The following is an 18172-nucleotide window of genomic DNA, read 5'->3' as shown; positions in this document are numbered from 1 at the left end:
GTGGAAGTGCTCCCTCATGGTATGCAGGGTTTCCCCAAAAGAATAATCCTCAGGAGGAGAGGCTGAAGGGATAGATTCTTCAGCATCAGAATCCTCATAGGGAGGAAGAGAGTATTCCTGCTCAGAGGAGGAGTCAGAGGAAATGGAAACCTGATCTGAAGATTCATATTTTGTCTCTTGCCTAGGCCTCTTATCAGGAGGGGGATGGGAACCCCTGATCAAGGTAATTAGGTCTTTGGCCATTTTGAGCATCTGTTTTTTTAGGCATAGAAGTCTGTCCAGGAAAAAGCTGTACTTGTTTCTTTGTCTTTAGAGCTGCTTTAGTCTTTGCCTTTGAAGCTGTGGTTGGCTTAACATATAACTGTGTAGGTCTGAAAACACCCTCAGAAGCCGATGCCTGCTCAGCGGCTCCGGACCCATCTGAGGGGAGTGTTTCTGAGTGTCCAATACCTTGAGTATCCAGAGGCCTAGTTGGCTCCACGTGGGAGTCGGCAACGGCCTGTGGCTCTGAGGTAGCGGGCGTCAGGGGCTGCGAAAGCACCTCACTGAGAACCGGCGACTGGCTTAGCGGTAGCCTCGTCGTCCGTTTTGGACCTCGGATGCCTGTCCTTTTCTTTTTGCTTGCGCTTTTTGTAAACTCCGGTTGTCGGCTGTTTCGACGGCATTATATAATTGAATCTTCGGCCAAAGTAATGAAAGGCAAAGTCGTACCGATGCTTAATAGTGCGTTGGTTAAATCTAGCGCACAACCGACAGCTAGCAACGTTGTGATCAGGGCCTAGGCAAGGAATACAGTAAGAATGAATATCCTTATGAGGTATTTGCTTCCCACAAGAAATACAACTGTTGTTAACTTTTTCTACCATCGGTCTGGAGCAAGAAAAAAGTTTCCCCAATGGGGTACTTAGCTTTAAAGAATACTTCGGATCTGAAATTCGCCTTTGAAAATCTCAGGAGTCTGCCGACCGACACCACCTGCGAACTGCTTTTGCTTCGGGCACTGCACGGCAAGAAAGACTGAAGAAAATGGCGTTGGCTGCATCTTTTATACCCCTGACGCACTGACGTCAGGGAAGAGGCGACAGCAACCGACGCCGGACCAAGACTTTGGAATTCAGGCCGACTGCGGATAGCCTGCCAGCAGGATAATCCAAGTGTAATGGCTGCAACAGTGAAAAAAGACTGAAGAGACATCATCAAGATGTTTAGTACCTTTACAAAAGTGCTGAGAAGTGACAAATCCAGAATGGGCCTTCAAGTGCCCTCCTTTCTCGAAACTAGCAAAAGCCTTTAATAAAAATCTTTTTTCTGCTGGTAGATGGAACTGATTTTAAAGTTCTCTGATGGAACAACCCTTTCAGGATGGGTTTCTTGGCACATGTGGAACACTCATGTAGGAAAGTGGAAGAAGCCAAGTTAATCTGTAACTTTCCTTACAGCACTGAAGAGCCACTGGTCTGAAGAGATCAGTCTCTATACATAGAGGGAATGAGGACATTGCTTTGATAGAGAACGAGAGGACAAGAAAGGGTGAGAAGATGAAGCAAGTAGTCATAAACTAGCAGACTTGTCTGGAAAGGAACCCTATGGTCCTTTGATGTCTGGCTTTGACCTTTTTGGAACTTCTTGAAATAAGTTTTACCCTTTTGCTGTTGTTTCTGTTCTTAAAAGGGGGAGCAGCCTAGGAAAGATCTTTCTTCTGAAAAGTTGGTATAGGAGAAAGATAAATCTTTTGAAATTATTCTGTAATTCACTACTCTTCTGCAGTGTTTTTTTTTATTTTTTAAATTTTAGTAGCAGCAAGCCCAAAGAGAGTTTCTATAACCATGGGTGGGTGCATCCAATAATTTGGACTTGACATCTTCCTGTAAGGATTGTAGTCTCAACCAGGAGTACCTTCTTAAAACAGACCTGGTAGCTGTAGCTCTGGAAGAATCATCAGCAGCAAGACAACTGCATTTGTTAAGAGTTTTTAGCTAATTGGGTAGCAGAACTGAGCAAGCACAACAGAGATGTTTTGCTATTTTACCGCACCAAAGAGCAAGGTAGGCCATTCAGAAGCCACAAGGGAATAAACCCCTCTCCACAAGCATCCAATGGGCCACAATTCCCTCTATGAATAACAGGGATGGGAGGCCCCAAAGAATGGAAGACCCAAGAAAAGATTGGAAGTCAAGGAAAGAAAAACACCATACTCCTTTGTAAGGAAGCACAACAGCTTCCCTGTCCACCAGGAGGTGCAACCTGGGTCTAATCTCAACTGTTTCTACAGAACTCAATATAGTAGCAAAGCATGATAATAGATACAGACACTAGAGTGAGACATCCTCCCCAAGCCACTACCAAGCTCAGAGGAAAAGCACCACTCTAGAACTCCACATAACTGCTATTACCCCTTACTTAAAATAATGTAAGTTCAACATGAGTGGGGAACTACAACAGTCTAACAGAGGCAACCAAAACCCAGGGCAAAAGGTCACTGTGCAACAGCTGGTCCAAAGGTCAGGACTCTTGCAGGGCCTACTCCTCCCTGGAGAATGGTTCTAGCAGATCCTATTCTGCATGTTGAAACTGAATCCAATTTGTAGTGCTTTGAGAAGGTATGAACAGAGGAAAAGGCTGCTGCCTCTAGAATGCTTCTAGAATCCACCTCTTTCCAAAATGCCCTTGAAGAGAATGAGACCCTAGTCAAGTGAACCTTAGCCTTGCCTAGAAGAGATTTACCTAGGGAAGAGTAACACAAAACCAAAGCAGAGGACAACCATCATGTAACAGTTTACTTACAGGTAGATTGTCTCTTTACAGGGACAAAGAAAAATCAAACAGCTGTTCAGTATTCCTAAAGGGTTTTGCTCTATCAGAGTAATGCCTGAGCTGTCTGTGCACATCTAAAGTATGTAGAATCTTTTCTCCCTTGTTCCTAGATCAGGATAAAACAGTAGGAGATTGATGCCTTGATTTATGGTGAGTTCAGAAATAACTTACGGCATGGATGGTGGATTAGTGCAGAACACAACCCTGTCCTTCTGAAAAATCAGATAGAGTTGGCCTACCATGAGAGCTGGGAGCTCAGAGACTCATCTTTCTGATATCAGAGCAATAAGAAACAGTACTCCAAGCAATGAACCATAAATCAGTCTGAAATGCAGGCTCAACAGGAGGTAAGGTAAATTTTTCAAGAACTCTGTTGAGATTCCAGGAAGGAGGAATTTGCTTACAAGAGGTTCTCATGTGCAACACCCTCTTCATAAACTGACCACAAAAAGAAATGAAAGGGGGATCCATAGGCACACTGGATGCAATGGCTGCAGGATTCACTTTGCTAGAAGCATATGATAAACTATTTCTAACTAGCTCACACAAATATTACAAAACTAGAGTCATCAAAACCCTTTCAAGACCTCTGTTATTGACTAGGCACCACCAAGAAAACCTCTTCCACTTGTTAAGATTTCCTAGCTACAGGTTCTCCTACCTCCTTAAAAACCTGCTGCACATCCTCAAACAAGTACCAAAAAGATATCAAAATAGAATCATTCAGGCTGTCAGTTGCAATTGCGTTAGGGTGTATCATTCGCCCTGAAATCATGTGAGCAGATCCAGTCTGTGAAGAAGCTTGTATTAATTGCCCTTGGCGAATTCCATTTAAAGGGAGAACCAACTTTGCCTGGGCCAAAAGGAGGTTAGCTACAATGACCTTTGATAATTCTTTCAGAATCTTTAGAAGTACCTTGGGAATCACTGGAAAGGCTGGAAATGCATACAATGACATTCCAGACCATGGGAATGAAAGTACGTCCATCTTCCACACATGGCTGCAAGGATATCTTGAATAGATTTGCTTTCAGTTATCTATTTTGAAAGGAAGTGAACAGATATACTTGAGGTGTTCCTACATCTGGATCATGTCCTGGAAGACCTCTACATGAAACTTTCACTCATGAGGATCTGTCCAGGATTTACTTAGTCTGTCTGCCACTGTGTTTTGCACTGAAAGAATGTAGGAGTCAGAGAATAATGCACAGCCAGCTCACAGACCATCACTGCTAGCTGGAAAAGAGGATATGATCTTGTAAACCCCTTGCTTGTTCAGGTACCACATCATGGTAGTGTTGTCTGTGACCACTGAAAGAGGACCCAGAGTCTGTAAGTGGTTAAGAACTTTTACAGCATGAATTACTGCCAGCATTTGTTTTACATTTATGTGCTTTGGTGTATCCTGACAAGACCATAAGCCTTGCACTTGAACTCCCGTGGACACTGTCCCCATTCAAAATCTGAAGACTCTATCTGGACAGATTGGACAGGGTTCTGAAGACAGAAAGGGACTCCTGGATTTAGAGACAGTTGATCCACCACCATTGCAGTTCCTGTTTCATGAATCCCGGTACCAGGAACTGGAAATCCAAGGGATGAAGGCGCCAGCTCCAACAATTCTTCAAGTACCACTGAATTTTTTTTCATGTGTAGTCTTATCTAGTGGTATTGATGCTATAAGACCTAGAATTCTGAGGAACTATAGCCGAGGCCACAGTTAGAAGAGAGAAATCCAAGATAATTTATTTATTTTTATTTATTTTACATTTGTTGACCGGGCTAGTCCAGCTGGATTAATGTCCATTTTCAGTGGAGGCCCGGGGAGAAAAGCTCCTCAGGTTAGATACAATATTGGAAATACATAAGAAGACATAGTACAAGTGTGATTATACAAAGGAAAAATGAACATACAAATATTATAGATTTTAATTAATTCAGAACAATCCTAGCAAAACAATATAATAAGGTATGAGATCATAAAGTATATAAAAGGAAGTATTGAACCATGGAAGATAATACACAAGTTTTTTTTTTAGATATGTAATATTTACAATAAATAGGGGTAATATATCAGTTGAAGAAGAAGATAAAATCCAAGTGGATAAGAAAAGTTTATGATAGAGTTCAGGATGCCAACAGGCTAGTCTGGGTTGGTACAAGAGCAAAGCCAGAATTTGTTAAGATGTATTAAAAGTTGTTTTTTAAAGAGTGGGAGAGTATGCAAAGAGGACAGATCAGATGGAAGATTATTCCATACTTTACCTACTGAGTTAGAAAAAGGCAGTTGCCTGCAGAGTTCATAGTTTTGGTAATATTAACAAGTAATTTGTCAGAGGAACGTAGTTGTTTCAGGTTGATATAGGGAGTCAAGAGTTTGGAAAGAGCTGGTGTTTTAGAAGGTTGGTATAGAATTTTGTGTGCAATTAAGAGTTGTTGAAAAATAAGTTTATTAGGGAATTCCAGCCAGTGTAGTTGTTGTAGGTTTAGACAGTGGTGAGCTCTGAATTGTGATGTGGTGGCAAAGCGGGCAATATTGTGGTAAGATGTAGTGAGTTTCTTAAGGTTGCTTTTAGATAGATTAGTGTAAATAGGAGATGCATACAAAAGGGTAGAAATAAGATGTGTTTGGGCTAGGGTTATCTTAGTTTCAGGTGTGAGGAAGGACTTTATTCTGTATAGGGATCCAATCTTTTTGTTAAGAGCTTTTATTGTGTTGTTGATGTGACAATCAAAGTTAAGATAATTATCAATAGTAACACCAAGAAGTTTAGTTGAGGAGTCAGGAGAAATAATGGTGTTATCAGATGCAGTAATACAGAAGTTTAACAAAGTCGATTTACGGGTAGGTGAGAAGAGTAATAATTTAGTTTTTTTGTACTCCAGCAGGAAGTCCTTCCTTTTTACTGTGTCCATCCAGCACCCCAAGAAAACAATTAATTGACAGGGTGTTAGGAAGGACTTTTGAAGGTTCAGTTTGAAGGCAAAGTGGGAAAGGAGGGTTGCAGCTAAGGACTCCAAGCACCTGGATACAGAATCTGCACAAATCAGTAAGACATCTAAATAAAAAAAAATAAGGATGTATAGGGTTCGGCAACAGGCAACCGCTGGTAAACACTAGAGGAGCAGTAGATGGCCCAAAGGGTAATGCAGAAAACTGATGATGAAAGCCAAGCATAGCAAATCTCAAAAATTTCCTGAAAGAGGGAGCAAAAAGGAAAATAATTATAAGCATCCTTGAGATCTACAGACACCACAAAAACAGTGCTCTGGAAGCAACTCTAGGACCGACTGTTAAGGTATGCATTTTGAATTTTTGTAACTTTTACAAAGGTGTTTAGAGAAATCTAGGATGGGTTACTAGGAGGGGTTTTTTTTTGGTTCCAAAAAGATTCTGAAGTAAAATCATTTGCCTTTCTATATCACAGGCACTGGTTCTATGACCACTGCTTCTACCAAGTAATGGAGCACTAGAAGAAACAGTTCTGTCTAGTCTGGTGTGTGTGGCAGAGTTAAAGTATTTTCTATCCAGTGCCAAGTGTGATCTCTCCGAATTATTCTTAGAATCTATTTGTCTGAGATTATTTGCAGTCAGACTGCCAGGTTGAGAGAGTGCTTTGGGGGAAGGAGAAAGAGAAAGAAAGGGACTCAGCACAGGCACCCCTTTGCAGGGAGATGACATTTTTTGGAAAGAATCCCCTCTTGTTTGGTTTCAATGAATCATCATCCTGACATATCCTTCTGGATCCCTATCCTTTGTTTGGCGGGGGCTGTTGCTTGCTCTACCCCTTGAAGGAAGATACCTTATTTGAAGAGAGCTTGGTACATGAACTATCCTAAATGCCTTATGCATTAGTTTGCCCCATTCATCCCACTGTTTTGAGTATCTGTGTAACCCAGGGCTCAAATACCAATTCAGAACTTAAAGATGCATTCAACATTTCGGCTTTTAAATCATCACAGAAGTTCTGATTAGGTAACAGATATTAATACAAATTAATATAGCAGAAGCAGCAGCATTTCTCAGTACTATACCTACACATTTAAGGACACCTTTTTGAAACCGGAGTCAAATTAGAAAAATCTCATTCATACAAGACTTTTGTTCTGCTTGTAAGGATGCAGCAAAATCATGCAAACTGTATGCACAATAAAAAAGAAATTTCCACATATACCTTTGATAATTTAACATTCTAAAGGCTAGATTACTAGAAATAGACATCCTTTTGCATTGAAGATCTAACCATTTCCCTCTTTGTCAGGGGGTGTTGGATTAGATGAAGCCAAGGACTTTTTGTTTGAGAATGCAGCTGGGTCAGCAGTCACATGAGAAAAAATAGACCTGTCATATCCAAGGAGACCCTATATTTTCTCTCAGCCTTTTTACAGACTGCTGGAACAGACACTGGTGTCCTGCAGGCAGCTTTATAAACATCATCTAAAGTCGGTAAGAGAGGGGGGATAGCCCAAGTACTGGGCATCTTGTCCTGTACAACATCATATGCCCTACCTAGCTCTGGAGTAGTTTCTAACAGCTTCCAAGCTAAATAATCGCAATCATCCGAGGAAAAGTGAACACTTGTTTGAACTCAGGCTCAAGTTCACCTTCAGAAAATTCAAAGCAAGTGAACTCAGCGTCAACTAGGAAAATCACCACCGTCATTATCAGATTCCTCATACTCTGTGAAAAAGAAAAGTCTCTAGCTAAATGAGCACAACAGCCATGGATGAGAACACAACCATCAGAATTAGCTGTCTGCAGAACACTCTTGGCTAAGGAAATCACATCAGCCTTATAAAAAGCTACAATATGATTATCAGTTGTATGATGAAGCTTCTGTTCCTTTTTCTTGTGAACTTCATTACTAGATAAAATATGTTTGGCAAGTGGGTCTCTTACCCCAAACTACTCTTGTACCCAAAAGTTTTGGTTCTTCCACACCTGCATCAGATACTGGAACAACCCTAGAGGATGCATTAAACCCTGTTCCATAGTGGCTGGCAATGTACACCAGACGGAGACATGGCGACAGGTAAGCAGTCTGAAGGTCAATCAGTGGCCTAGACAGAATCACTAACCACAGACTGAGGCATATTTGCTTTTTTTTTCTTTTTATGTGCAACCAATTTGATGGGGGAGGAGGGTACCAGAGTTAGGATCCATCAAGTCCAGCAAGAGAACACCAGCCAGAATAATAAACTGACAGTACTGAATAATGCACCACAATAAGCACTTAAAGCTTCTAGTAATAAGTACATCTCCACACAACTAAACTCTGTCAGAATTTGCTATTATCACAAAAACAGCCTGAAATGTGTTCAGAATTCTTTTATAACTGACAGAATTTAAAAAATTGATAGCACACATATCCCAAACACCAAAGTAATCAATGTGTCAGACTAGTGGTAAAAATAGCTCCTCATACTTTAACCACATTAAACTGCCAGAAAACAATGTTTAATAGCAATTTAAACTATATTTCTTGTCACAGAGCGAAAGCATTAACTCCACACTATACTCAAATAACAAGCTCTGGTAAAATCATTATACGTTATTAAAAATACACACAGCAGAGTCACATACAGTAAAATATATAAATTCTGTAAAAATCCAAGTTCTGCAATATTTTCCTGTCAAAAGATAAATATACAGCAGAGTAACAACAGTAAAGACTGGCCTACAGTGTCTAACATCGGACATACATACTGTACTTCTGAGAAAAATATTTAAATTTTCCTCAGAAACAGTAAAAACAATCAAAGATAGAAGCGAAGTAACACTGCTATGAGCAGAAATTCCCAGAAAAATTACTGTAAACACTGACAGAAATAAAATATTAATATATATATATTAATATATATTAAATAAACAGAAAAAGAATAATAAATCTAATGATAAAATGAGAGGAAGAGGGTCCCGAAATAGGACTTATCTGGGCTGTAAACTGGAAAAATCAGCAATGGATCCAGTGAAGAGTCAGGGAACTTTCTTCTTCTTTGGATGGCAGAAAAATAATGAATACTCACTTCCTGTGACAGCTAAAGTCTTCTCTCTGTGGATATGCTTAGCCAATCAGCTGTCACAGGAAGACAGTCCGGGGTAGTCTAAGCTATTGAAAGCTGACCAATACTGGATTACCATGGCAGATAACCCAAAATGCCACTGAAGCAGTGGGAATAATGAACATCCACTGTTGCCTAAGCCAGAAGGGAGTCACTTCATCGATCTCTGGAGAGTACTTCTGAATCTTCGAAATGACCCCTGAATTTTGTGGAAAGGGTGGAAAAACATACAGGAGCATCCCTGTTCAAAAAATGAAATTGCATCTGTTTTTCCATGCCTTCCTGCATGAAGTCCTGGAGCAGAATTTTGCCAGCTGACTGTTGTGAATGCAGGCAAACATATCTATCTGAGGTGTTTTCCAAAGCTGGATCAATTCCTGGAAGACCCTCATTCAGTTTATATTTGTGAGTGTCTATCCTGGTCCTGCTTAGCTAGTCTGTCACAAAATGAAGGGATGTAAGATGTGCTGAAAAGCTATATCGCAGGCTACCAAAGGGAAAGATCTGGTTCCCCCATTTGTTTATGTATCACATTACTGTGGTATTGATGGTAACCACTTGTAATGGTCTTAAGATCCATAGATGATCGAGAAAGTTGAGAGCATTTACTACAGCCAACATCTCTTTATGTTTTGGTCTATCTCCTTTTTTTCAAAGATCCTGCACTTTTATACCCATATACACCACTCCACATGCAAAGTGTGAGGCGTCTGTAGCTGCAAACTATGCTGGAGGTGGAAGGGAAAATGGGAGACCAGAACACTGATAAAACTGGTCTCTCCACCAAATAATTTCTCTTTTCAAAAATTCAAAAATATGAATCTGGGAAGTCAGGAGATGTTGATGTTGCGACCATACTGATTTAGGTACCATTGAATTTTTCTCATGTGGATTCTAGCTGGAGGAATCATGGACAACCTGAATCCTAGTACTGACAGCAATTCCCTTGATGATGCCTTGGTATGAGTAGAAAAATTCAGGAATACATCTAGATGTAGATCTATTTTTTTTTCATGTGGAAGAAAATCTCTTTTGAACTGAGGCATCTACGAGACACCCCATAAAAACAATTCGGTGAGAAGGAATAAGGGGTAACAGATTCTGTAAGGTTAACATTTTGAACTTTCACATACAGATTTTAAAATGAAAGATCTAGTACTGGTCTCCAACAGGTCTCTTTCTTTGGTACCAAAAACATTCTAAAATTTAAGCCTTTACCCCTTTGACTTATAGGCACTGGTTCTATGAATCCTTGGGCGTGTAAAGACTGAAGAACCTGAGGAAAATATTCTCCTTGGTTTGGAGGGTAGAGAAGTACTCCCCTGAATAGAAGTATTTGTATTCAATGCCATCCATAATCATTCTGTACCACTTTTAACACCCAAGAAACTGAAACAATATTTTTGCCAAAGGGGAATGTTGCGGACCACTTTGAGGGATTGATTTTAGAAATACTGGTCGGAAGACAGGGAAGAGGGTAAAAAATGCTGGCATAGTCATTCTGTTCTGTTGGTCTTTCCCTTTTTCTGAAAAGACTCCTGTTTCTTGTAGTTATTATCCTCTGGCACTTGTTTCCAGAAAAAAAAGACTTCATTTGTGTATTTGGCTTTCTTTGAGTATGAGGGTACATGAAAAATCTTAGAAACCCCCTGGATCAGTTTCTCCCTTTCATCATACTATTTGAAAATCTGGGTAGCAGAAAAGCCAAATAATACCTCCTTGTCTAAACAAGAATCAAACTCTACCCCACGAACAAGTGGTTACATACCCAAGCATACATTCTCAACACAGTAGTAGCAGTCGCCCTTAACACAGTATCTGCACAATCGCACACAGTCTTCAAAGCATGTCTACATACCCGAAAAAGGGTTGAAACAGTTTGCTTCAAAAAAAAAAGCTTTATTCTCTAGGAAGAGTGGAAGCCAGTTCTGTTATACTGTCCATATAACAAATCATAAAGGAGGGGTTGGCATAATGCTTAAGGTCTTTACCCAAGAGATGCACAGTACAGGGTTTAATTTTGACCTCTGGTTATTGGCTAGGCTTGTAACAGGCTGCAGACTGATAGCCTAGTACTTGCCTTTGAAACTATGATCCTCATATATGCCTGGGAATTTAGAATTCTGAAAACTAAAGTGGAAGAAGAAAACATTCTCTTACCTATATAGTCTTTTTTTTTTTTTTTTTTTAACGTCTTTGTTACCAGGTGAAGGGTTAATACTGAGGACTAACCTGTTGGCAGCATGGGACGCAGTTGAAATCACAGCTGGGTCAGTTCTAACATAAGAGAAAAGACATTTATTAGCACAAAGTACCTTATACAGTTTAAATGCTTTTTAGGGACTGATGCCTGTGTATTAGGATGATTACATGCAGTATTCATCACATCTCCAGGGCTGGCAATATAGGAGGGACAGGCGAAGAATGAAATATATCCATTTGTAACATAGTATATCTTCATTCCAGGGGAACCTCTGTTTGTTCCCATGAAATACCTCATTCATCCTGTTAATGATCTGATTAAAAGAAAATTCCTCCGTAGGAGAATAAGAGTTAAAATTCTTAACTGTTTCTTGCCCTAGTTACCTTGAGAAGGATCTCCTGCACTGTCTCCAGACTTAGAAAAGATGGGTTCTCCTATGCTCATATCTGATATTGGAACAGCCGAAGAGGACATGGCTGACACCTGGTTAATGCTGGCCAAAAGGACCATAACAGAGGAAGTTGCAGAGTTGAGTGGTGTGAGGAACAACCACTGGCGACTGCAAGGTCATCCACTGTCAGCTGAGGCACAAAGTCTGCAACAGCAAGGACTTTTGGGTAAATTATTTTTCTTTATAATTACTGAGGTACAAGAACTAGCCATATGAATGTAAGCATCCATGCTGTAGACAGTGAAGAGGCACCAGCAATGGTAAGCATGGAGCAAGTCAGTCGGAAGGTAAGATCTCACTGACTGTTCACAAGTAACACACTCACACTCAAAACACTTTCTCCAGTCCTTTTATCTTAACAGTGTAAGGTAGAACACAATTTCCTTGTCAGTACTCTTCAAATGCTCACAAACACACTGACAGAAATCAATATGGCATGTAAGTTCTTACAAAGTATAATCGTTACACTGACACATTTATTTCTACCCGTACCTTTTGTAAAGTCTTCTGTCCAATACAGTTCAAAGTTTACACAAGCGTTACATAATTTCTCACAAAATTAGCCCCAACTATACTAATAATCCCCGAGAGGAAATTTCCAATACTGTGAAGAAATATTGGGTTTCATAAAGAGGAAATACCGCTTTTAGTAAAAAAAAAAAAATCAATTGTATATTATTTTTCTTAAAAAGCCAATAATTTCTTATATGTCTGAAACAAAGCTCTTTGCTGACTGCTACTCCTGTGAAGCCAGTGACATACTTTTTCCAAAGACGGCAAGAAAGTACTGAAAAAATCTGTACTCTGGCTAATTCCAAGAAGGGAAATCATCAGTCTAACTTAAGGTGTAAGGGGGCCCAGAGCTTTTTCAAGCTGGCTATTTTTTGTTGTTTCCTAGTCAGGAAACAACCCTTATAACCTAAAGGCTTTCTGCAGCAGTGAGAATGATGAATATCCTATGTGCCTACCAATGGAAAAATGTTAGCTGACTGTAAATCCTTGAAAGTCTGCAAGAGAAGCATTCTCCGGCAGAAGGAAAGTTCTGAAGGGCTTGTCACCCAAACTGTTCCTTAACTTCGTCTCTGCATGAGCTGGTACCAGTTTGGGCATGTTGAAGGTGCCTTTAACCTTTGAAAGCTGTCCGGCTGTTGTATCCTTAGCAGGATATAACCCATATAGCTAAGGCTACTGAAGCAGAGATCATATAATGAACATCTTAGGAACTCTGAAGCTTGTCTGTCTCAGGAAATAAACCCTCCCATGCATATATGCATACCTGGCAACTCCCAGGCAACCAACAAAGAAGAGAGTGCTGAGACCCTTAGCTTTGGAGTCTAGACTGTGCCATGGGCTAATGGAAGAAAAACTGTGCAACTGGGGTACAAAGGCAGTTGAGACCAGTTAGGTTCATGCAAAAGTGAGATGCCTCCCGAAACCAGATTCTGACATCTAATGGAAATCCCCAAGAATGAACCTTGCACTGAACATTCCATGCCTCAAGAGTAATAAAAGTGCCCAATCTCTCACATGGACACTGGTAAAGGCTCACCCTATGACTCCTCCTCAACCATTGGTCAACCTCTCGACATGGGGGTTAGGTAGAGGTTCTAGAGGAAGAAACATGGAATTGTGAACCTCAATCTGTTACCAAATGGCTCAAAGGGCTACAACATAAGGTCAGCACGGATGGACAAAAATCTAGTTGATCAAAGTGAGGAAAGGTTACACAAACACACTGTTATGCCCTCACAGGGTGGCACCTAAGGGGTGCCTCTCCAAGTGCTCAAGTCCTCCAGAGAACAATATGAGTTCAGTAGCACCTTATCTTCCCCAGTGGAAAATCTGAAAGACTGCAAACCATGGACTTAACTCTAGAAGGTGATGCTTTCAGGTAATTCTACAAGATGAACCTCAGGTACAAATGTCAAACCACCACTCGGGTGTCAAGAGGGACACTGCCACAAAGTTCAGTCAAAAGATATTGATCACCATTCTTTCAACCTGAAAATGCAACAGAGAAAACTAAATGTTATGTAAATGCAAGGACTTTTTTTACAATTGATAGCAAAGATGATCCAATCTGCAAAAAACAGATGGCAAGACCATCTGATTGTAGGAAATTCAGGAAAAAAACATGGTATATACTGACTGATGGAGTGATAATCCCAATCTTAGAACCCATCAAGGAGGGTTCTTCAAGTTACATCTGAAGTTTCTTATAAACTGGTTTGAATATCAGAGTTCTACACACCAGTTTGGAAAAAAATCAAGACTAATAATTTTAAAAATCAAGATACCAACTAGGAATTGTGCTATGATGATCAATGCATGTTTCAGAAGATCACTTCAGGTGATCTGGTGATTAATCTTCAAATCCCATTCTGAGCTGAGTGCCTTCTTTACAAATTAATTGCAAAGGCTGTGCATACACCTGAAAGGACATATACCTATTCAGGAATTTATACCGCTTTACCCAGAGAAACTTTCTATTACTCTAACATATAGCAAGCGGTTAGTGTATCCTGTTTACTTCTTAAGGTCCACAGCATGAAAATGTCAAATTGGGTGTATCTAGACTATCAAGTGTGTACTGACTGTATACATTTGGCTAACAGTGCAGGGATACTCCAGTTGTTCTTTATTTGGCTACATCCCTTTTTCTGGTGCCAAACAGCATGAATTTGCTTTTCCCAAGATGAACTAGGCCTCATTTCCTGTAGCCAAATACTTAGTAACAAGATGTAACAAACTGCATTAACTTCTAAGGCAGAGTCATGACAGGCCCAGATGATCATGCCACTGGCATATATTAATTAGTTTATAGGAGAAAGTTCTAATGCTGGTATGTTTACATAGTAGACAGCAGAGGTTTCAGGTGTGAGCCTTCAGATACTTAATTCTGGAGTATAACTAAGAAAAGAGACCATCTATTTATACTAAAAAACGTTTTTCATGCAATCAACTTACAAGCCAGTCATGTTTTGCTGAGTTTAGGATATATGCTGATAAATCTAGTGATAAACTAGCATGACAGACCAGGTTCAAAGCTTTTGTGTAGATCTGAAAACACTGCCCCTGTCATCTCACCTTTATCCACTGTTTTGAAAATGTGAAGCCATCCATATGTATAAAGGCAAGGAAGGTCCATACATGAAAAATAGAATAACATCTTAAGACTTTCAAATGTTATGTACTTATGATATATATGCCTGAAAAGATCAACAATAAACAATCAAAGACTTGACAGAACACATGGCATAACCATAGCTACTTCATTGTTTGGAGCCTTCTTCAACCAATTAACTGCCTTGCTGACTGGAAGTTCATTAATCTAAAATTCAGTAATAAAGTCAAACTTTATTTTCAGCTGTTTTATGTATAGTAATGATGTGGAGATTGCACAGTAAAGATGTTTCAAACAGATCCCAGGGTACTTTCAGACAAAATCTAATAACTTTTCTAAACCTGTTTCAGATGTCTGTTTGTAGTCATAAAATGCCAATATAAGATTAATATTGTGATATGCCTATGCTTACCTTCAGCATGATTAGGAGCTTCTGGGCTGCACAGTGAACTCTGCATTAAAGTGCTGTCCAGCAAACCATCATAACCAGCTACATTATCATAAGAAATGGTGTCTTGTACTACATGCTGCTGGCCTATAGAGTTTATGTGATAAGGTGAACCTATCACTGTCTGTGGTTGCTGATGATGTCCTATAGGAATTTTCATCACAGGTCCTTGCGACCCAGACTTATTTTGAGGTAGGGTTGTTGGAAATATTTGCATAGAGGGGTGTACTTGCACCGAAGATCCTACAAAAGATGGTGGTAGAGAATGCACAGGTGGACTTTGCTGTGTGTGTGCACTATGTCTTCCATAAGTCTGATGCCCATGATGATCTGGGGAACAAGGATGACTGAATGAACCATTTTGTCCTTGAGAGATCCCAGAAGCACGACCTGGACTTGTCCTTGACTCACAACCATAAACGTGCTGTATTGGTGGACTGCTGCCTTGGAAATGAGCTGGTGGTGATGTGCTGTTGTAAAAGCTGGGCCTAAGAAAACAAGACAGTGAAGTAAGTGATAATTCTGCACAATGAAAATTTATCAAAGTGAGAAATTTATTACACTTTAAGTTTTCAATAAGTTGTTATATCAACAAGCTCACAGACAACTTTTGTCATGTAGCAGCATGCCTTGAAGAGAATGCCTTGCTTTTAAAACTAGACGAAGTGAATAAAGGTAGGAAAAGTGGGTCTATATTAAAAGATCAAATACTTAAAACAGCGAACGCTCTTCTACTGAATTGTAAAAACCGAAACTGCAAAATGTCGAAGGCATGGAACAGCGATTTTTTTCCTAGGGAAAAATATCGCTGATCAAAAAAAAAAAAAAAGAATGTACAGACAAAATAAAGCACCCCCCCAACTTAAATATACCAACTCCTAGATTGTATGACAGTGGAGAAAACAGCAAAGTCGCGAGAATGGCCCAGCGATTTTTTTTCCTCTGGGGGGGGGCGCTGTTCCGTGCCTTCAAAATTTTGCAGTTTCGGTTTTTACAGTTAGACAGAAGAGCGTTCGCTGTTTTAAGTGTTCGTTCTTCTAACAGGAACCCAGGAAAAGTAGTCCACATGCATACAGATGTTCTCCCACACATGGCATTTAATACTTTTGAAGATGGACAGAACAGTCATATAATTATCTTATTTGCTCTGTGAGGAAGTTGCCTGCAGTGAGTTAACTGTTTTGACTTTCCTTTTCTGATATCCGCAGCTCAGATATTTCTAAACTTGCTTGTCTCTGTAGTCAGGCATGCATGCCTGTGGCAATAGCTCATTCTGATACAACATGCAGGACTAGAAGGACACACACAGACCATCTGACTTCTCTGTTTAACCCCCATCCACTGCAAGAATACAATAGAAAAGATAAATTACGCATACAATGATAAAAAAATGTATGTACTTATCTGACTTGCAGTAGAGTCCCTCTGCAGCAGCAGGATGGAAAGGCCATCCAGACACAAGGGGAAGATAAAGATAGCAATAAGTACCCAATGTAGAAAGGACTCCTCCTGGATTAAATTACATGGCGAGTACATATTTAACAGATTCACTCTTACCATTATCAGTTAGTTTACAACGGAACTTCCCTCGTTGAATCTACAACTTGGTTCATATGCTCTTCTATTCCAATTCTGTATTTTTTTCTGAAACTCCTATGAATAGGGCACACACATCTTAATACTGATATACTTTGTCAGACAATGGATCACGCTATAACAGAGGGTTTTGGCACTTCAGTCCAGCAGTTTGTCCCCATCCACTTAGTGAGGCCAACCAAATCAAGAAAAAAGATTTAACACCTTCACTGTGTACAAGTCATAAGGAAATATATGCTCAAAAATGATAAAGAATTATATATTTACTTGGCATACAAGGAACTCAGACAAGCATAAAGACATAAAGGCCACTAAAGCACAGGTGGAACTGAAGGAAGGTTCTTGTGATCCAATAAGGACAGTCTCCCTATACATCAAGTGATAGAGTAACAATGTACTTGTATTTATACCATGGACCCTCTGGTTAGGTCCAAGATGGGACAGAAACTCAAAGCAGTAAAACCACTAGGATGGAAGGAGCAGGGAAACAGCAAACTTGAAAAACTAAGAAAGCTAAGTCCTGAGGTACTAATGGAGCTTGGACTCCTGCAACTGCAGATCAGCCAGTAATGTTCAGACATGAACAGGTGTGGCACAGTACTTGTCCTACACCTTGCCAGCAATGTGGCAATTAAGGGATTTTTAATTTATGAACCTAATTCATCCCCCGCTGCATGTCTAGTGCACAGCTTATGCCACAGATGTGGTACACAGCTGTTGTGACATCACTCCCTGAGCGTAATCCCACCAATGACACCACAAATTATAAACCTATTAGTCTAAGAGTCTCATATGCAGTGCCGGAATTTATCATAACTGACCTAATTAAGTACAATATCAAAGGACTTGCCAGACTCAACTCCTACAATTTGGCTTTGTCAATCCTGAGTAATGAATCTTGTGAACTTCTTTGAGGGGGTTTACTTAGGCTGCAGATTGTGAACATGCTGTTCGCACAGTGTACCATGATCTCCCCCAAAGCATTCAATACCATTATCACATGCAAATATAAGAAACAAGCTGAGGGAGCTCCAAACTGACCTGTATGTAGTTCGGTGGCTAGCCAAATAGCTTAGTGGCAGGACTCGCACAGTAAGAATAGAGGGTATGTTATCAGTTTGACAGTGACCAGTGGAGGTCCTTAGGGATCTGTGCTGGGACCTCTATTTGGTATCCACTTATCAAACAAGGATCTCTGGTTAATAATTTTCACAGATAATTGTAAGCTGGTAGTCATCATCAAGCCCCCCCCCCCCCACGACATGCAGGCTCTTCAACAGGCGCTTGCACTTGTCATTTGCTGGTGTGCAAATAAATGTTCTCAAGCTCAATGCCAAGAAGTGCAACATTGTAGAATTTGGTAAGCACCACTTCCCTCTAGCATACAGTATAGGTAACACATCACTTCAAAATGAAAAGGCAACGAAGGGACCTAGGCACTTTGGTGGATAGCTCCATCAAGTCTGATCACCA

General features: G+C 40.1%; 1 protein-coding gene across 1 annotated transcript in view; it reads right to left on the bottom strand.

Moving 5' to 3' along the window:
* Positions 1-18172, bottom strand: part of ZC3H6 (zinc finger CCCH-type containing 6) — a 1382498-nt gene that overhangs the window by 240826 nt on the left and 1123500 nt on the right. Inside the window, exon 7 of the mRNA XM_044060181.1 lies at positions 15068-15591. Coding sequence (XP_043916116.1) covers positions 15068-15591 — 524 coding nt within the window. The remainder of the gene's footprint in view (positions 1-15067; positions 15592-18172) is intronic.

The sequence above is a fragment of the Protopterus annectens genome, chromosome 1.part2 (assembly GCF_019279795.1).
Source record: "Protopterus annectens isolate FY-2018-M chromosome 1.part2, PAN1.0, whole genome shotgun sequence".
Lineage (NCBI taxonomy): Eukaryota > Metazoa > Chordata > Ceratodontiformes > Protopteridae > Protopterus > Protopterus annectens.
The sequence above is the reverse complement of the archived record's forward strand: the minus strand, read 5'-3'. Positions and strand labels throughout refer to the sequence as shown.